Here is a 21,858-nt window from a genome sequence, read left to right on the forward strand (position 1 = left end):
ATACTGGGACTTCAAGGATTCAAATGATTTAAACTCACCATGTTTAAAGAGGTCATAAAACCTCTTTACACCTACTTTATGTTTTGCGGGAGAAGATCTGGATTATTTATAAACGTTGACAAAATATTAAACAGAAGACTACTGTTAAAAAGTTTTCTCAGTCCACATAGCATTATATATTAGTGGGTTATACTTTATTACGTGAGGTAAATCATTTAGACGTTTCCCTAAAAAGTTAACAGGTGAGGATGGTTTACATGATACTTCCTCAATATTTAGCCATGGCAGATCAGAATATTCATGTATCCAGGCACAAAGAAACCTCGCTTGCATTGAGAGAACATAATTTTCTATGTTTGGCACTCCCCATCCGCCCAGATCTTTCGGTAGCTGTAGTGTCTCCAATTTAATTTTGGGTTTTCTTCCTGCCCAAATGAAATCCACCATAGCCTTGTTAATTGCTTTAATATCTTCTGATTTCAAAATTACAAACAACATGCCTGTATAATATAGGGGTGGGGGAAAAAATCGATACTTTGTAGTATCGTGATATTTTGTTTGCTAATAATGTATCGATACAGGGACAGCAGAAATCGATATTTTGTTACAAAAAACGTTTTTGTGGACTGGAACATGCTCTGACTTCAGAGCATGTTGATCCTTTTTCTGAGCAAGAATCCTGACATTCCTTCACTGTCCAAATGTGTTTAACTTCTTTTTTTGACAGCAATAAACATGACAGTTTACTTATTTTAATTTAAGACATGTTTTATTTTAATTAAGTTTAAAACTTTTTTATTTAATGTAAAATTATATTTTGTTTTAATTTACTTTCAAATTCTTCAGTTGCTGAAGGGGCTGCATAGTTTTCATAAATTGCATAGTTTAGAATAGCTATAATTGTACCAGATGGTTGCATTCAGTTAAGTTGGACTAGACTGTAATACAAACCGTTCAGTTTGTCAACAATAAAACTGACTGAAATGAGAGAAGGACTGAGTGCGAGACTTTGATATTAGATAAATGAATATTGATAGAGTTTACCTTTATGTACCGAATCTGAATATCGCAAAATATTTTAAAAAATTGCAATAATATCGTATCGTGCGTTAAGTATTGTGATAATATCGTATCGTGGGATGTATGGTGATTCCCACCTCTACTATAATATAGTATTTTCGGTAGGATTACCATCTTAATTAGATTTATTCTTCCCAAAAATGATATTGGAAGTCACCTCCATCTTGTCAGCATCTCTTGAAGATCTTGAACCATTCCATTAATATTTTCTCTATATAAGTGACCAACATTTGGTGTAACTTTAAGTCCCAAATATACAAAACCTGATGGTGCCTAATGAAAAGGTTTAACATATAAAGGTTCAGTGTCCTTTCCACTACACAGAGTCATTATAACAGATTTATCAAAATTTACCTTGTATCCAGATATAAGACCAAAGTCCTTGATACACCTAGTAAGAACAGGTAGAGAGTTAGCAGGGTCAGTCAGTGTCAGAAGAATATCGTCAGCATAGAGCAGGATTTTATGTTGTCTATTCCCAATTTTAACTCCAGCAACACTTGGATTTTGTCTAATGGCCATGGCCAAGGGCTCAATGGCCAAAGCAAATAATAGTGGTGACAATGGGCTACCTTGTGCTGTACCTCTGCTCAATGTCATTGGGGAAGATAACAAGCCGTTAGTTAACACTGATGCTGTTGGTGATTTGTATATAATTTTGATCCACCCCAGACAGTTTTTTCCAAACCCAAATCTTCTCATTATTTCAATCAGATATTCCCATTCAATTCTATCAAATGCCTTTTCGGCATCCATAGAAACAACAACCCCAGAGATCTGATAAAAATTTAAAAAATGAATAATATTAAATAGACGTCGAGTATTATTGTAAGAATTCCTCCCCTTAATAAAGCCTGTCTGGTCAGCATGCACAATAGAGCACATCACTTTTTCTTATTATCAACACCAAGAAGGCTAATAGGCCTGAAAGATGAGCATAACTCCGGGTTTTTATCTTTTTTAGCTATCAATGTTATATTAGCCTGGTACATAGATTCAGGGAGTTTCGATTCTTCAAATGCTTTATTAAAAACCCTTAATAATAAACTATTTAACTTCACTTTCACTATCTTAAAAAATTCTTATATATTCCCTGACTGGAGTGCAGATATAGCTTTATCCACCTCCATCAATCTAATGGGTGACTCCAGCAGGCTAACCTGATCTTCAGAGAGCTGAGGGAATACTAAGTCGTTTAGAAAAAAGCCTGAGTTAAGCCTTGTTATATCCATCTCAGACTGATATGTTTGTATAGAATTCTCTAAAGCACTCATTAATCTGACGGTTTCCTACTTGCCTTTCACCATTCACATCCACAATAGCTGTGATAAAAGAACTTGATGGAGTATTCCTTACAAGACGAGCCAAAAAGCGGTTAGGCTTATTAGCTGATTGAAAAAGCCGTCGTCTGGCAAGAAGAACGTCTCTTTCAGCCTTTCGCATTATCAAATTACGCAAAGATGTCCTGGCAATATTAAGCTCACTTAATGTTTCAGCTGATTTTGTTACATAATATTGTTTCTCCAGCTTTTTTATATTATTCTCGATCTCTAACTGCCTTGTTAATCGTTGCTTTCTTTTATGACTTGTGTATGAAATAATCATCCCTCTCATGTAAGCCTTATAGCTATCCCATAAAGTTCTCGTGTCTATCTCCCCTTTATCATTTATTTCTAAAAAATAATGTTGTTTGCTCTGTTATGAAGTGTATAAATTTCTCATCCAAAAGAGACAGTGTGCTCATCTTCCAAGACCTAGAGCGCTCAATATGTCTCATGGGTTGGGACTACAGGAGCATGGTCAGAGAGACCTATATGACCAATATTTACCTGCTTGAACTAACTGACTGATACACTTGGACATAAAAATATAATCTATACGAGATGCTGACAAGTGAGGGTTAGAGTAGAAAGTGTATTCTTTAGATAATGGGTTATAGTGTCGCCAGACATCTATAAGGTCAAGCTCATTTATAATTTGCCAAAGGGTTTTGGGATTTTTTGACAAAGTAGATTGTGGGGGAGATTTATCCATTTTGGGGCATAGAACACAGTTAAAGTCACCCACTAGTATTAAATTAGCACAGTCCATGTCCACTAATTGACTAAATAATACTGTGTAAAACTCATCATCCTGTGCATTCGGCGCATATATATTACCTAGGAAAACAGTTTCCCCATGCAACATGCCTTTAACCAATATATACCTTCCATCATTGTCCTTGTGAGTGGCTGTAACAGTGAAGGGAAGATTTTTGTGTATAAGGGTAATAACCCCCCTTTTATTTGTGGAGTAGGATGAGAAAAAAATATGACCAACCCATTCTTTACAGTATTTTCTATGTTCATCATCTGTCAGATGGATTTCTTGCAAAAAAGCAATGTGAATAAAACCTTTCTTCAGAGAATTTAAAATTGACTTTCTTTTCATCACATTGTTGGACCCTTTAACATTCCAAGTACTTATCTTAACTGACATACAAGAAAAGCATATGCTGTTTACATATTTAACCAAATCTACATTTGACCAGTCTTAACCTATTAACCAAAATAGTTGAACATAAAACAAGAACACTGGTTCCCAGCAAAACCTGAACACAAAGCCTGGAAACCTCAACCCTCCCCAACACAAATAACACAAAGTAAAGTAAAATAAATTACACATCTAGATGTACCCTGCTCTAAAGTACAGCTGTAGGGGGATACAGACGCGTACCATCCCCGCACTGGAGTGTATGTCAAAAATCAAAGTATACTCTATACCTTAGCTCGTTAACAGTACTGTAATGCTGTAAGCCTCGAGTTTGTAACTTACATATGAATGGCACTGTCGTGCACCAACAGTTTATTTAGGTCTTGGCAATTTGCTCACATAGTCCTTGACGTCCTGGATGGTCGCGAGCAGTGTTGGTCAAGTTACTTGAAAAAAAGTAATCAGTAACTAATTACTGATTACTTCCCCAAAAAAGTAATCCCGTTACTTTACTGATTACTTATTTTCAAAAGTAATTAATTACTTAGTTACTTAGTTACTTTTTAAAAACGCGATTTACAACCTGAAGAGGTGATAAAGCGATAGATCTTTCAGCCCAATTCTACTTTTTCTGCATAATCCATCATACAAAATGTAATCAAATGGAAAAGTCTCTTTTTAAAACTTGTTTTATTGGTTTTAATCTTTTAACTTTATGCATCAAGCAAAAAATTTAATTATATGCAACATTCTCTGACTGGAAGAAATTAGTTTAGCATTTAAACCTATTTTATGCACATTCCAGCACATACATTTTTTTTTTGTGTGTGTTTACACTCACTCTTTCAAATAGATTCAAGTAAAACACAGCAGAAAATAAATAAAGTCCTTTGGTCTAGCGGTCCTTTTGCTCTATTTTCACCTGTAAAGCAGGAGTAGAGTAGGCGGAGGTTTACCCTGGTGCAGGTGTGCCGCAGCGGTCAGTGGAAGAATCCGCGAGTTTCTCTGTGAATTTCCCATTACGTCATAGCGCACTTGGTGCTTGCTTGGAAGTTTAGGGGTTTTTGTCGCTGTAAAAAGAAGTTTTCTTCCCACGCACAACGGACGCTAATGTTTTTGTCACTTTTTATGGAATCAAACTCAAAGTAAGGTCAGTACTTCCACGCTTTAAACGCTGCACGCTCATACTCTCTCCGCACTCGATATGTGATCCGTTGTTGATCTGTACACAGCTGTTGTCACCAACGTTGCACTTGCTTACGTCACTGTCATGAGACATTCTCGCAAAAAAATCACGGTTTTAGTAACGCAGTAACACAGCGTTCCTACGGGAAAGTAACGGTAATCTAATTACCATTTTTGCAATAGTAATCCCTTACTTTACTCGTTACTTGAAAAAAGTAATCAGATTACAGTAACGCGTTACAAGTAACGCGCATTCACCGACTCCTTTCTCTTTCGTGCCACCTCGGCTGAGAAATCCTGATAGAAGGACACTTTCATGTTCTGGTGTTTTCTTAAGCTGCAGTCCATTTGACCTCTCAAGGCCCACATACTTTTCATAGGTTGTAGGTTTTTATTAGAATGGGAGGGAGAGCAGTATACCAGTATTCGGGTCCCTCTTCTGTGGAACCAGCTTCCAGTTTTGGTTTGGGAAACAGACACTATCTCTACTTTTAAGATTAGGCTTCAAACTTTCCTTTTTCCTAAAGCATATAGTTAGGGCTGGACCCTGAATCTTATCTTAGTTATGCTGCAATAGGTGTAGGCTGCTGGGGGATTCCCATGTTGCATTGAGTATTTCTTCTTCAGTCACTTTTCTCACTCAATATGTGTTAACAGACCTCTCTGCATTGAATCATACTTGTTATTAATCTCTGTATCTCTTCCACAGCATGTCTTTATCATGTCTTCCTTCTCTCACCCCAAACGATCACAGCAGATGGCCCCGCCCCTCCCTGAGCCTGGTTCTGTTGGAGGTTTTTTCCTGTTAAAAGGGAGTTTTTCCTTCCCACTGTCGCCAAAGTGCTTGTTCATAGGAGGTCACATGATTGTTGGGTTTTTGCTATGTATTATTGTAGGGTCTACATTACAATATAAAACGCCTTGAGGCATTTTGGCATTGTTTGAATTGAAGGTCTTTCTTCATTTTTCCCTTAAAAAAACAAAACAATCAATCAAAAAACTGAAACTGAGTGAGGTCACGTGCAGAATTCACTCAGACTGTGGGAGTCAGTTAACTCGTTACATGATTTGAAGAGGTGATTTCAACAAAGGCAGCGCTCTTTTTTGTCTGTCTGTTCAGCTGCAATGACTTCTTATCAGAAGTTGTGCCTGTTCCATGTTACAAACACAAGTTCCCGCGTCCCTGGGAATTACATGAACATAAGGTCATTCTGGAACTCAGTCGCAGCCTTCAGTACAAGATTACAGATCTATGTGCAGTGTTGGGGAGTAACGGAATACATGTACCGCCGTTACGTATTTAAAATACAAAATATGAGTAACTGTATTCCGTTACAGTTACCGTTTAAAAAGGTGGTATTCAGAATACAGTTACTTTGCTGAAATAAAGGGATTACACTGAGGTATTTTCCTGTTTCGTAGGTTCGGCTATGCCCTCTCTACTTTTGACAAAACACACATTAAGAGGCTGTAACGTCTGTGTCTCAATCTTGCGGCCCATGTCACCCCTCCTTGCGGTCCGCATAATGACGTGAAGAAATATTTTTAAAAATTATTCACAAAAACGATTTAATATGAAGGTAACAGGCAGAGTGTTACAGGCATCGCCTGTAACACTAAAGAATGTAGCCTCATGGGCAGTGTAGTCCGTGCTGCAGGGAGAATGGACTGCCATACCCGTTATGTGTCTGTGAGCGAGGGAGGGAGAGAATATAATAAAATCTTGGCCATGTAATTTCTCTAATCTTGACACAGACACACACACACACACAAGCCCATTAAGCTATCTTAGTGAGGGCCTTCATTGACATAATGGTTTCCCTGGCCCCTTACCCTAACTCTAACCATTAAAAATAAATGCCTGACCCTAAGCCTTACCCCAAACCTAACCATAACCTAATTGTAACCCTGACACTAAAACCACATTTTGAGCCTCAAAAAGGCCTTGAAATTTGTGAGGACCGGTGTGTGTGTCCTCACAAGTGACTGTTGGTTCTCACAAGTATAGTAGAAGGCAGATTTCGGTCCTCACAAAGATAGCTAGACAGGAACACACACACATATATAAACACAAAATAAGACGTGTCACATCCATCCTGTCTTGTATCTTGGTAGCGATGTATTGGTGTGGAGTATTTTCTTTGCAGATTCTGGGCCCTTTAGTACCAGCTGAGCATCATTAAAATGCAGCATCATACCTCAGTATTGTTGCTGACTGTGTCCATCCCTTTATGACCACAGTATGCCCATTTTATGATGGCTGCTTCCAACAGAATCACACGCCATGTCACAGCGCTCAAATCACCTGAAACTGGTTCCTTGAATGTGACAGTGAGTTCACTGTGCTCAAATGGCCAACGGTCAGAGCATCTCAATTCAACAGAGCACCTTTTCTCCATTGGCAATTTGCATTATGTATGTGTAGCTGACAAATCTGTAGCAACTGTGTGATGCTGTTATCTCAAAATGGACTAAACTCACTGAGGAATGTTTTTGCTAAATCTATGCCATTGAGAATTAAGACAATTGGAAGGCAAACAGGGTTCCAACCTGGTACTAGCAAGGTAAATGTTATAAAGTGGCCAGTCAAATAGCCCAAGAGGTTTAAACGTGAGAGAAATTGTAATGCATAACCTACAACAGAGACAACCCAAGGCCGAAACCCATGTAATTCCAGTGCAATCAACAAATGTTTTATAAAGGGGTATGTGTGCACCCCTTTGAGGTGGGCTGTTAAAGAGTCCATAGCTGCAAACACAGCAGCCAGATAAAATACCAGTAATGGTTTGTTCTCTGTCAGTGTGTCCCGGTGAGCTACCTTTGTTGGGGGAGACTGATGCGGGGCTGTTTGGGGCAGCGTTTACTCAGCGTGAACAGTTTCCTGATGATCTTCTGGGCTTTGCTGAGGACAAGGACGGTGTTGGCCTCCAGCTGGGCATAACGTTTTTGGAGGGTTAAGTCGGCTGACCAGAGCTTGGCTATCATGGACACATTCAGGAAGCGATCAGTGGGCAATCGCTTCAGGAAGGCTTTGAATTCATCTGCAGGGAATTCAGCAGAGACAGAGAGAAGGAGAAAACAACAAAGTTAGTCTCAGGTAATTTATCACAATACAGTTTTTGAGCAGTGAAAGCCTATTCATCACATTCCATTTTACCCCTGCTAGCATGCAGGAAAATGACAGAGAAGCTGGGGAGTTTCACGTGTCATTAGAATTTAAAAAAAGCTGTTATGTTATAATGAATCACAATTACAAAGCAAATACCTGCGCTTTAAACGGCAGTTATACTCATTCACTTCTCCATTAGAATCCCATCTTATTCACTGTAGCATCATTGTCATTAAGCAACACTATTTATGTGACGATTTACCGTATGGCGTCACATACAGATGGCCATCTTTAAAAGCCTAAACAAGTTAAGAGAGCATCAATTATCACGAGCTGAACACACTACTAAAAGCATGTGGTAATGAGGAAAAGGTTGTCTTCTGTCATTGTTTGTTGTGTTACTTTTATATTTATATATTAATATACTTGCATGAAGTATGGAGACGTGTGCTACATCTATGCCACTTTGTTCAAACTAGTATTTTTGTGCCCATGGAACACAAAAGCTCGAGACAAAATTTTAAGCCCCTGCCATATTCCAATCTGTGTCATCTGACATATGAGAAGTTGTTCTTTAACTGTATTTTCAGGAGAAAGTGCTTTTGATCATCTGCTCTTTTTTAGTTTCTTTGCAATAAGCACCACTACCATATTGCCTCGTTGGTCTTGCGGTATCTGATTTAAAACTCTTTAACAATAGGCTAAGTATCTTTGAGAAGGGAGTTCTGTGACAAATGACACACACAATGATTTTCTTTTTTCTGTGGCTACTCGTCCCACCTTGTTCACCAAGTATGTGATCCTTTAACCTCCTCACTAATTTCATCATTGCTATCGTTTAGAGCCTTCTATGATTGTGAGTTTATCTTTGCTTTTAGTCCCCGGTGCCTCATGATGTCAGGCAGCCAGTTGTCCTGTTACTGTTTGGTTTTGTATTTTGCCCTTTGTTTTTTTTTTGTCCCCATTTTTACCTGCATTAAAGATGTGATTTTGAGTTCATCTCCATTTTGCCAAGTCCTGCATTCTGGGGTCCTCACTGTATTTCCCATACATCATAACATTATTGATAAATATGAATAATCTGTGACACAAAAACTTCAACAATCAAGAGCGAGTTGCTTCAGGCACACTTGTGAACTATGCATTTCAAATTTTTCATGCGTGACAAACCAAACCCACTCACGCAAACTCACTTAATGAAATAGGAGTGTTACCCAAGCTTGATTTACACATTTAAGCAACATTCTGCACAGTGCAGCATACTGTCACTACACTACATTTTAACATATACAGTGGCTCAGCACTGGAGCCCCCCAGGGGTGTGTTCTGAGCCCCCTGCTGTACTCTTTGTACACATATGACTGTGTGGCCACTACCAGCTCCACCACCATCATCAAGTTTGCTGACGACACCGTCGTGGTGGGCCTGATCTCTGATAACAACGAGACGGCCTACCTGAAGGAGATTAGGAAACTGGAGAACTGGTGCCAGAGGAACAACCTCCTTCTAAACGTCAGTAAGACAAAGGAGCTGATAGTGGACTTCAGCACTAAGCAGGAGAGGAACTACCAGACCCCCGTCATCAACGAGTGCCCAGTGGAGAGAGTGGACAGCTTCAAATACCTCGGAGTTCACATCACGCAGGACCTGTCATGGTCCTGTCACATCAACACCGTGGTGAAAAAGGCCCGTCAGCGTCTCTACCACCTCAGACGCTTGAGAGACTTCCAACTGCCCTCCAAGGTGCTCAGGAACTTTTACTCCTGCACCATAGAGAGCATCCTGGCGGGAAACATCTTAACCTGGTTCGGAAACAGCACCATGCAGGACAGACGAGCTCTACAGAGGGTTGTGCGATCAGCTGAGCGCACCATCCGCTCCGAGCTCCCTGACCTGCACTCAGTCTACAGCAGGCGGTGCTGGACCAAGGCCAGGAAGATGGTGAAGGACCTCAGCCATCCCAACAACAGACTGTTCTCTCTGTTGAGGTCAGGAAAGCGATTCCGCTCCCTGAAGACCAACACAGAGAGACTGAGGAGGAGCTTCTTCCCGCAGGCGATACGGTCTCTCAATCACACCACCACACAGTACTGACCCACACATACAGTTCTTACACACACTGGACTTTCTGGACATTGTTTTCACTTCATCACTTAAATCACTTTAAGCATATTTGCACTGCAGAAGACACTAAATAATGTGGATTGCACAACACTGGACATTACACAGCAAAATCTCCAGTGTTAAATTAACACTGGAGAGTGTCTATATGGGTCCACACCTCTGAGTGTTGGAATATTTCTAACATTTTGAGTTATTTTCCAGTGTTAGAAAATCAGCACTGCTCAGTGTTAGTCTTTGTTAATCTTCAAAACTGACTAGGTTTCTTTTAAACATATAACACTGTCAAAAGTGTTAATTTAACACTCAACAGTGTTGTATTTAACACTCAGAGGTGTGGACCCATATAGACACTCTCTAGTGTTAATTTAACACTGGAGATTTTGCTGTGTACAAATACAGCTGCTCTGTGACGGCCTCAGAGGTTGTCTGAGAGAATATTGGGAGCAACAACACCATGAAGTCCAAAGAACACACCAGACAGGTCAGGGATAAAGTTATTGAGACATTTAAAGCAGGCTTAGGCTACAAAAAGATTTCCCAAGCCTTGAACATCCCACGGAGCACTGTTCAAGCCATCATTCAGAAATGGAAGGAGTATGGCACAACTGTAAACCTACCAAGACAACCACCTAAACTCACAGGCCGAACAAGGAGAGCGCTGATCAGAAATGCAGCCAAGAGGCCCATGGTGACTCTGGACGAGCTGCAGAGATCTACAGCTCAGGTGGGGGAATCTGTCCACAGGACAACTATTAGTCGTGCACTGCACAAAGTTGGCCTTTATGGAAGAGTGGCAAGAAGAAAGCCATTGTTAACAGAAAACCATAAGAAGTCCCGTTTGCAGTTTGCCACAAGCCATGTGGGGGACACAGCAAACATGTGGAAGAAGCTGCTCTGGTCAGATGAGACCAAAATGGAACTTTTTGGCCAAAATGCAAAACGCTATGTGTGGCAGAAAACTAACACTGCACATCACTCTGAACACACCATCCCCACTGTCAAATATGGTGGTGGCAGCATCATGCTCTGGGGCTGCTTCTCTTCAGCAGGGACAGGGAAGCTGGTCAGAGTTGATGGGAAGATGGATGGAGCCAAATACAGGGCAACCTTGGAAGAAAACCTCTTGGAGTCTGCAAAAGACTTGAGACCGGGGCGGAGGGTCACCTTCCAGCAGGACAACGACCCTAAACACAAAGCCAGGGCAACAATGGAACGGTTTAAAACAAAACATATCCATGTGTTAGAACGGCCCAGTCAAAGTCCAGATCTAAATCCAATCCAGAATCTGTGGCAAGATCTGAAACTGCTGTTCACAAACGCTGTCCATCTAATCTGACTGAGCTGGAGCTGTTTAGCAAAGAAGAATGAGCAAAGATTTCAGTCTCTAGATGTGCAAAGCTGGTAGAGACAGACCCTAAAAGACTGGCAGCTATAACTGCAGCAAAAGGTGGTTCTACAAAGTATCGACTCAGGGGGCTGAATAATTACGCACACACCCCACTTTGCAGTTATTTATTTGTAAAAAATGTTTGGAATCATGTATGATTTTGGTTCCACTTCTCACGTGTGCACCACTTTGTGTTGGTCTTTCACATGGAATTCCAATAAAATTGATTCGTGTTTTTGGCTGTAATGTGACAAAATGTGGGAAAGTTCAAGGGGGCCGAATACTTTTGCAAGCCAGTGTATGTAGCTAATTGGTCATTTGTTTCTTTGGATCCCCCTGTTAGGATTTTCATCCTTCAAGGCAGATCTAACTGGAAAAGATGATTTCACCTTTTACTTATGTCCACCTCTGAGATGCAGTATTATCTCTACTCCTTTGGTCTGTCAGTCCCTGAGCCAACCTGTCTCACAGCTGCCTAACTCTTCTGCCTTAAAATACAAGTGCTAGCTTTACAGTTGTCTGTTACTCATCTCCACTTAAATGAACCTGGCAGCCCGAGTGGCTGTGTACTCAAATAAATAAATAAATAAATAAATAAATAAATAAATAAATAAATAAATAAATATATATATATATATATATATATATATATATATATATATATATATATATATATATATATATACGCTTATTTCTCACATACTATATCAAGCATATAATATTTTTGCAAGCCACTGTATAGATACAAACACTGAAAGATTCATTTCTGTTCAAAAGTAGGATTTGCAAGTTCATTTAAGCAAGGTGACTGATCATAAACATTCAATAACATCACATAGCTTTCCAGTCATACCAGACAATGGCAAGATTTATTTCTATATTTCTTTATTGCCCACGAGTAAGCATGTCCTCTATAAAATAAAATATAATGTTGATTTTATTTCAGAAACTACATATTGGAGATTTAAAGTCATCATTCTCGATTATGTTTCTGTGGTTTGCTGGCTTGTATCTGTAGAAACTTGTAGATGATGGTAAACTGGAAAAAATGACAAGTTTAACAAAACTTTGAATGGTCAAAATTTCAAAATACATTTACATGGATTGTTTCTAAGCTTGAGCTGTAATGCAAATGAGAAGTCTGCATCTTAAGTAACATTCCTGAGCTATAATTTAGGAAAATGTGCTTGGCTCAACTGTCCCTTATGCTATTGTGAATAAAATTTTAGAAACAGATGGGGACCTTACTCAAACAGCACCTACTTTGTTGTACTAGATGCAGCTGCTACCCAAGCCAATATGTGATGAGAAATCCTGTGTGTACTGTATGTATGGGTGTCTCTGTGTGCGCGTGTGTGTGTATCTGTGTGAATCTCAAACACTGAAAAAATGGGAACACTTGGAGAAAATTACAGTGAGAATAACATCGGTGCAGAAGACACAGTTCGTACCCTCTGCAGGGTTTGCCAAGCACGTTCCAGTGCTGAGCTCACTTTAGTTCCATTATGAACCAGTGGGCAAATATTATGCCAGTATGAAGCCTCTGGGAAACTTGAACCTATTATTTCTTTTTTCCCCCCCGCAAAGCCAGCTAAGTGAGACCTTCTTGGATTGTTCTGGGTCTGCTGGAGAATCATATTCCCATGTGCGGCTGTTGGCAACAAGACAGCACAGAAATCTCCAGCCAAGCTGACCTGAGCTGAGCCCAACTGACGAGACTCAAGCCTATTACAGTGTTCAGTGATCCCAGATGACATGATGGTCTGTCTCTCTCCTTGTGTGTGTCTGCCTCATTCTCTTGGTGTGATCTTCCTCTTCTGGACTAGTGAGTCAAGACTGTCTTATTCTTGCGTTTGAGTTTTCTGTCTGATTTTTTAATCTTCTCTTACTCCCAGGTTCCTCGTCCTTTTTTTGTATCTTTCTCTTTCTATGCTGACATGAAGATGAACTAGTCAAAAACGTTCTTGTTGCTCTGGCTTGTGGCTGCTTTCTTCAGCTGGTCTTTATTTATAGTGTCTTTCAATTCATACAGATTCATCTAATCACTCTGATCGGCCCTTGAGTGACTGGGTGAAAGACTGCTGACCAGTAAGGAAGACGGAGTCAAGAAACTTTGGTCTAATTTGCAGGTATATTTTTTTATATTCTGGATTCTTGTTAATGCAGGCGTTCATTTCACAGGACGAATTTGTGGGATTTAATTTTTCACACCAACCTCGATTTTTTTTCATAGCCGAAAAAAACAGATCTGACCAATGAGACCACTGAGGTTGGTAGCAAATGCAATGTAGCTATAAAACACCCAGTAGTACTCAATATACAGTTATATAGAAATAGTAAAATAATACAATGTTTTTCTCAGACAAACAGCTAGATGCTGCTAGATGCGGGTCAGTCGGATCTCTGAAATTGTTTCTCCATCCTCAGATGTGGTCCCAGCTTTGCCAACAAGAGCTGAAACTGCCCCACTGACATCCTGAAATATGTATGAAAATATATACGACTGTTAGCCTGAGTTACTGCTGTGCGATAGATTCAAATATGGCTGCCAAAATGGCACATTAATGATGGCTTGCCCTCATTAGAGTGCCCATGTGAATTCTGTTTCAAAGTTCTTTTTCCTTTCAAGTTTGAATCAATGATTTCCTATACCTCAGCCCACTTTGTTCCCTCTGTCCTGCATTTTTTCCCTCTCCTTCTTTTTGTCTTCAGTCAGTTCTTAAGTCACACGCAGTGCCGCATATACATTCATCTTTATTATTCACCCACCCAACCACCTCTCCCTTATTTCTTTATTTTTTTTTTCTATTTTCAAACCCTTTGTCTTCCTCTCAATTTGCTTTCAACACTATCCTGGTCTCTCTCTCTCCACGGCCTCTCCGTGGTAATCATTAGCGCTGCCATCATGCTGAAGGAATTTGTCAGTCTGTTTTCCTCCCTTTTCTTGACATTTATGACTCCATGTACCAAATTTATGGATAATTTGGCTCACTCAAAATCTATCAGATAAAGGGGCCGGCGGGAGGGGGGTTATTTTCCATAATGGGTGACCGTGCTGCCCCAAAAATCTCAATCTCTGGGCTGAGTTAGTGATTCATGCCACCATTGAGCAGAGCCGACAGCTAAGTGACTTGCTGGCTGAGGACTGTTCATCCACCTCACTACAAGCACAGGATGTGTTGAAAAGAGAGAGCCTCAACAGTTCTTAACAAAGCAGTCTAGAATTCAACCAAACAAAGTGTTCACTGGTTCTTGCACTTTATATTTTTATTCATGGACAATGATTTATATAACTTGATCTGATTCTTTTTTTTCAATTCTTGCGTGTTTGCTGGCATTTCAGCAAATAAACAAGACGTCACAATAGTGGCTAAAAGCATTCCTAGGTAAACATCAGTGTGTCAGCATTGTTGCTTTGAATGGGTTAGTCTTCAGCTCACTAAACAGCTAGCATGACTATGTATTCTAACATAAAATACTGTCAGTGTGAATTTGACCTGGAGTGCCGCACTGGGCTTTGATCTAGTCCAATAATGTAATTGGTTGTGCTCTTTGTCTTATTGTTTTACCCCATGCAATATTCAGGAAGGACATTCAGCTGGTGGACTTCATTTTGGAACATTTCCTTAAGCTAATAGGACAAGCATCATTCAACACTTATTTAATTCTAAAAATAAATATTCAAAATATACAAGCATCCTTTTAATATGGATAAAAAGGTTTAGATAACTATACATAAAGACCGATGTCATCTTTGCAAGTTCATACTGGTTGATTCGGCGATGCTCTGTATAATTAATACATCTCATTTAGTAATCCTTGCACAAACTCATTGTTGAATTTTATCTGTCATAGCTGGAATTTGAATTGATGGGTTTACAACTGCCAGTCACATATAGGAACGAACACTGGTTTGTCTTTTTTCCTGTGCCATGCCCCTGTCAGTCACATCTTAGTGAAAAGGCTCTCATTAAATCCCACCCGATTTCTTGCAACAACAACTTCAATAATCATCCGTCTTCCTCTGTGCTTTTAATTCAATTGCAAACATGACAGACAATAAGGTTGGAGTTGGGATGTCTTCAGGCGGATGTGGCAGTGCCTTCTCTCTCTCGCTGTCTTTCACTCTGCAGCGATGCAGGCTGGGAGAGACGGAGTGGAAAACAGAAGGTCCAGAGCTGTCAAGAAAGCTGCTATCTCCATCACTTCAAAGTGTCTGTAACACATTAAAGGCGCCATCCATCATATATTGCTGACACTGCTGCTCACATAATAGTTAGCAGCAAGTATTTTATGTTCTTCAGTCTCTATAGAACCTCTATATTAAAAACTAGATGGAATAGTTTTTGAAACAAGTTCGGTCACTGCTCAGTAGATTGATTGATCTCTTGGAACAATGCCTCAACACTTTTACTTAACCAGAACATATATTCTCAAAGTGAATGTGAGTTCTGATCATAAATACACTCTACAGTAACGGAAAAAATAGCAACAAAATTCTTTTGCTCCTAACATTTAGCTTTAACTTCTAGAACACCCCCAAAAGAAAGTTTTCAGGGTGGATAAATCAGATTTTTAGTATCACATCAAGCCATTGTGATATGGCCTATTGTTTTTAGATTCATTTTGTAGCCTCAGTGTAACTACGTCGTTTTATTAGGGCCAGAAATTACCATATCTGGAAAAGAGGATTAAGTGTCTCTGCTTTCCCCTCACTCCCAACTGGTCATGACAGATGGCTAACACTCTCTGGGCCTCGTTCTGCCATAGTTCTTCCTTCCCAAGCCAAGGTATCGCTCAGAAACTTTGTCTGATTAATGGAGTTCTCTGTCTACCATTGTAGGCTCCTCAACTTTTTTTTTAAGCATTTTCTAAGGACAGCGCGAAAACAGTGAAGAAAGAAAAAAAAGCCACCTCTTTCCTATCAGTGGAAAAATGTACCATGTCAACCAATTTTTAAAAAAGTCAACACGTGGGATTTGGTTGTTTAGGAAGAGGGGAAAGTTTTGGGTAGTGGTTAGACTTGTAGTCAAGACCGCCTAAACCAAGACCAAGACAATACCAAGACCAGAGGGTATCGAGACCAAGACCAAGACAGACCGAGTCAAGACCAAGACAAAGTCGAGACGTGACCGAGACAAAAAAGTCTTTAAACTGCAGCCAGACGCTGCTTTGTGTCAGGCATATTTATGTGTTTTTGCGATGCACTCGCAAACGCACGCTCCACTTGACTGTCGCGTCTCTCACTCTCTGTTTTTCACAGAATGATATTATCCTCGCATGTGATTGGCCACAATATGGAGGGATTGGAGCATAGCTGAGCCACTGTGTGAGAGCTGAGCAGCAAAAGGAAATTAAGTGAGGAGCCGGCTCTCGCTCAATGGGAGTCGACTCTTCTGATTTACTACAAAGCACTCTCTAAGCACGGCTGTTAGAGCTGATGCTTTTGCGCATGACACATTATCGAATGTTACGTTGTGTGTCATGGATACTATTGACTCCAAATCTCCCGACCACTATGTCAATCTGAGACAGCAAGACCGAGACAGCGAGACCAAGACAAGACCGAGGGATCCAAGACCAAGACAAGACCAAAGTCCGTCGATACCAAGACAAGACCAAGACCACTTTCATGTGGTCTGACACCTCCTGTTGGCCTGCAGGTTTAACCCTGTGCTGTTCTCCTCCATGTTTTGGTGGAGCAACGTTTTTCACCGGCACACATCATTTGTGGGGCATCTTATTGCGAGACTGGATTGTTTTCTCATTTTATTTTTATTTTTAAATGGTTGTACAAAATAAAATAAAAAACGGCAGGTGTATTGGCTACATTTTTAGATAAATAGTTGTATATGTTTACAAAATGTGTGCATAAGTTTTCAAAATGTACAATTTATATTTGCATTTCAAGCTACAAAAATAATTTACTCAACATGTCTGGGTTTTTTTTTTACAGTAAAAAAAGAAATACTACTAGTATTTTAAGTTTTTTGTGTGATTTCAGATCAGTAATATTAATACAGTATGTCAATGAAAAAAACTACTAAATTCAGACACGTGAGGTTGAGCTGAAAAGAATGATACCAAGCAAGGCAGGAAAAAAATAAAATGAAACAATTTGAAGGTGAAATACAAACGTAAACTCAAAAGGAGTCAAAAATGACCAGTTATATTTTGGACCTCAGAGGGTTAATCCAACAAATCATGAAAAATTAGGTTTCAATTTTTGTTCATGACAGTGCAGATTTCTGACATTTTGTGTAATTTAAGTATGCAACAATCTGATTATTTTCTAACAAAAAACAGTGTGAAACTTAAGTTAGACTTGTGTTTGTAAATGAACCGCCCCATGTTGTGTAGCTTTCTGGATTTTATACTTATTGGGCTACATATTTATTTATTATACAGACTATTCAGTACATAAAATCAAAACTAACGTTTTATGTAACTAAAGTGTTTAATTATGTGGGCTGCAGACAATATTCAAGTTGTAGACTATATTTATATAGTCTACAACTATATAATGGGGCAATCGTGGGGCGATCGTGGCTCAAGAGTTGGCAGTTCGCCTTGTAATCGGAAGGTTGCCGGTTCGAGCCCCGGCTTGGACAGTCTCGGTCGTTGTGTCCTTGGGCAAGACACTTCACCCGTTGCCTACTGGTGGTGGTCAGAGGGCCCGGTGGCGCCAGTGTTCGGCAGCCTCGCCTCTGTCAGTGCACCCCAGGGTGGCTGTGGCTACAATGTAGCTTGCCATCACCAGTGTGTGAATGGGTGGATGACTGAATATGTAAAGTGCTTTGGGGTCCTTAGGGACTAGTAAAGCGCTATATAAATACAGGCCATTTATATGAAAAATGTGTATACTTACTGCATTTAAATCATTTTAACCACATGTAACCATCTGCATATGTGTTTTGATTTTGCCACCCCATTTGATTTCTTTTCCACCCTCTTGCCACCCTAAGAAAATTTCTCTAGATCCGCCCCTGTAGAGGAACTGGATTTTTTTGCAATTTCCATGTTGGCTTGATTTTTGGCCCTTGAGGTTGCCACTTCTAAAAAGATAATACCTCATTTAACTTCTCATAATCTGATACCTTTCCAATACATAGCAATAAAAAGAATTTACTCTTGCACATTTGTATCTATAAATGCTGTCAAAAGGGATCAGGTAGAGAGAAACAGAGCAGAAAATTGGTCTTAGAGAGTGATTCATTATGATACACTCTAATTACATTTGCTTCTTAATAAAGTAGGCCTTTTGTTTTCAGATTAGCTCGTAATCCCCCAAAGGCTTGCAATTTTTCCAGACACATCTTCCATAATTAGTTGAAAATCCTTCAAGAGGATAAGAGCACTCTCTGTACTTTACTTAAGCTGAAGTCATAAATTCATAACCAACTATACATGGAACTATTAATATTGACACAATCATTAAAGTTGCATTTATCTCAAATAAAAGGGAAGGATTTGCAAGTCTTGCAAAACTTAGTAGAGCTGTGTTTTATCACAGTAAATACAAACAGAAACACAGAGGTTTTGCTTTGAGAACATTTTCAGTTAGAGCAAAGTTGTGACTAACCGTTTAGAGATAAACCTCCTTTCTCTTTTGCTTGAAGTTAATTTATATTTTCAGTGAGGAAACTTTTCTTCTTCATCAGCGTTACTGACCTGACCAAGATTTTTTTCACCATAGATCAAGCACCGACCTGAATTTCTGCATCACATTTTTAGAGCACCGTGCTCCAAATGGAAAACATGGTCAGTACTATAACACAGAGATAGAGGGAAAGTCAACCTTTCACAGCGCAGCATCCAGTTAATATGCAGAAATGCATTGATCCTTGTAACCATTTTCAATGTTTTAATTAAAAATAGATTTTTTTAATTTCAGTAAATTTGGTGTATGCTTTTTAAACTAAGCTTGGGGAGGATGTCAAGTTCTTTCCAGTCAAGTAAAGACACGAATCATTGGAGGGTTTTTTCTTCCTGTTTTTTTTAAAGTCAGCTGTAGTGAAGTTATTCAATTCATGAATGAATACAACAGTCAATTAGACTATTGCAACATGATGTTTCTTTTTTATTTAATTTTGTTTTTTAGGTCAACTCCAAAACAATGCTAACATTAACACACCCTAAAGCAGATAGATTGATAGACAGTCAGGCTTTCCCACATGAGAAACCGAAGCTTTGTTCCCCAAAAAGCCACAAAACACACTTTTCCACTTGCACAATGTCAGCCGAATGAAACTGAAGCTTGTCCCAGTAGAGGCAGCCATGCTATAACACACACACAAATCCAAACATATCTGACAGTTTTACACTTAACATCTCAAACACATCACCTCATGGTCCTTCTCATTTCTATCGTCTGAATGAGAAATGGGAATCATTTCTGTTTGGGAAACCAATATGTGCACAGGCACAACACATCTGGGAAGTAAAGCCATCAGCATGTGTGCTTATTGGACTCTTGTGGGTGATCAAAATGTGGAAAAAAAAAAGCTTGAGCATCGCACCTTGAGCCTCTAAGTCATAAAGAAGATCTATCACAGCTAGAAGAACCATTTTCCTTCATGTTCAAGGTTGGTGAGGAAGCATCCAAATCACTTCTGTCCTGATCTATGACACTCACACATCATAGACAGAAGGAGTGAACGCCAGCGAGAATGACACCAGTCATGGCAAATACACTTCCAAGCTGATTATGCCTGGAGGAATGACTGATTACTATCTAGGTATGGGTACAAATGTGACTTTCTCATGTTTCTCATGTAAAGTAGTGACCAAAAGTCCAATTCACATATACAAGAAATATGTGGTATTGTTGTTTGAGTCCTTCAGGAATGTCACTAGGCATATAATAATGCTGAGTCATTGAAGCTTGATAGGAGAAAACTATAGACAGTGTACTGTTTATAAATAGCATCAATCTATCCAGACCGTGAAGCTTATTTTACAATCTTAAATCAATTACAGCTATCTATCAAATAGATTATATTCCGGGTGTGCATCTGTCTAGCTGCATGCTGGGGTTGTTCTGAACTGACTACTGAATAAATATATCATCTACCTGCACTAAACAGCCAAATGCAACACACTATATGTGTGCTAACTGGTACATGCTAATGACTTGGTGCTTATTCAGTTGTGGAGGTAAGCATCAACGAACCAGAGCTCTCAGTTCTCACTCCCTCTTTATTCCTCTCCAACATCAACTGCACATATCTCGCCACAAAACACAGGAACACACTTCCTTAACACTGGGTGTGAGTGGAGCCCTCTAGTGGTCCACCACACATCCCCCCCCGAACACCCAGCAGAACTAGTCCAGGACCCAGGAAGCAAACGGCCAGAAATGGCAACCCAGCCCGGGAGCGAGGCTGGCACTGGCGATCAGAAAAAGCTGGTGGCAGGTGGGCGGCCGCGGCGAGGGGCCTGGGCCGGGACCACCTGATCCACTTGCATAGCATGTGCAGGCTTAAGTCTGTCAACAGAGACAACCCTTGCCGACCGCCAAAGTCCAAAATGAAATGTTTGTTGCCTGGTTTAACAGTAGCATCCCCAGGCTTCTACCTTTCTACCTATAAAACCCGGAGAGCAGCCAAATGGCTGGTAAGCTTTTAGCTAAGCTTTAGCTTCAGCCAAGTGGAAGCTAAATTGGCTAGTCATTCATATGTATATTAGGTTGTTACCTGGGAATTCTGGAGGGAGGGGAGTGGGGGTGTGTGATTGAGGGGGTGGGGGAGCTGCTAAAAGCTGTGCACTTCCTTTTGTGTTTCATCTTGATGCATTCTCAATCATCCAGGGAAATAAATCTCCAAAAGTCACCAACTTGGAGTGTTTCAGTTTGCCATCTTAGGGAGAAATCAACACACATGGGTGTATGTCCTTTGTTGCTGAGATTTATTGATAAAAACAGTACAAAAAACCAACCATTTGTACACATATTTACAAATGGCCTGCTGAGTGGTGCATGGAGCATGTTCATTGGTTCATGGACCTCCCTGAACTAATGGCATTTATTGCAATTGTCATCTTGCGGGGGGTTAACAGGGTTCCATCTCTAAATGACTGCTGGTCAGCAAACCTGGGAAACCCACAGATAATTGGAACCCTGTATGGCCCGTCATATGGTGGATGCAGCGGAGTCCTATGGGCATCGTGCCTGACGAAAACGAAACGAGCAGAGTCCAACGAACTCGGAACAAAAGTGTCAGGCAGGCAGTGGTGCACAGGACCAGGAATGGGAAATGAGTCTTTTGGGGGGCGAAAAGGCAACAAAGAGGTATCGAAACATGGGGGAGGGCTCTCAGGTAAGAATTCCCCCGGGGACCCGGAGGGGCTGGCCGAGGACCAGTTCAGCCGGGGAAACCCCGAGGTCTTCTTTAACCGTGCTACGCAATCCCAGCAAAACCCACGGAAGACAGTCGACCCAGTCGACACCTGTTAAGGAAGCCCGGAAAGTGACCGGTGAAACCGTTCGCACATCCCGTTAGCT

General features: G+C 40.2%; 1 protein-coding gene across 2 annotated transcripts in view; it reads right to left on the minus strand.

Moving 5' to 3' along the window:
* Positions 1–21,858, minus strand: part of brinp2 (bone morphogenetic protein/retinoic acid inducible neural-specific 2) — a 284,501-nt gene that overhangs the window by 8,091 nt on the left and 254,552 nt on the right. For both annotated transcript variants that reach the window (XM_004565071.3, XM_004565072.3), the window contains one exon: positions 7,556–7,778. In XM_004565071.3, coding sequence (XP_004565128.1) covers positions 7,556–7,778 — 223 coding nt within the window. The remainder of the gene's footprint in view (positions 1–7,555; positions 7,779–21,858) is intronic.

Source organism: Maylandia zebra, linkage group LG18 (genome assembly GCF_041146795.1).
Source record: "Maylandia zebra isolate NMK-2024a linkage group LG18, Mzebra_GT3a, whole genome shotgun sequence".
Lineage (NCBI taxonomy): Eukaryota > Metazoa > Chordata > Actinopteri > Cichliformes > Cichlidae > Maylandia > Maylandia zebra.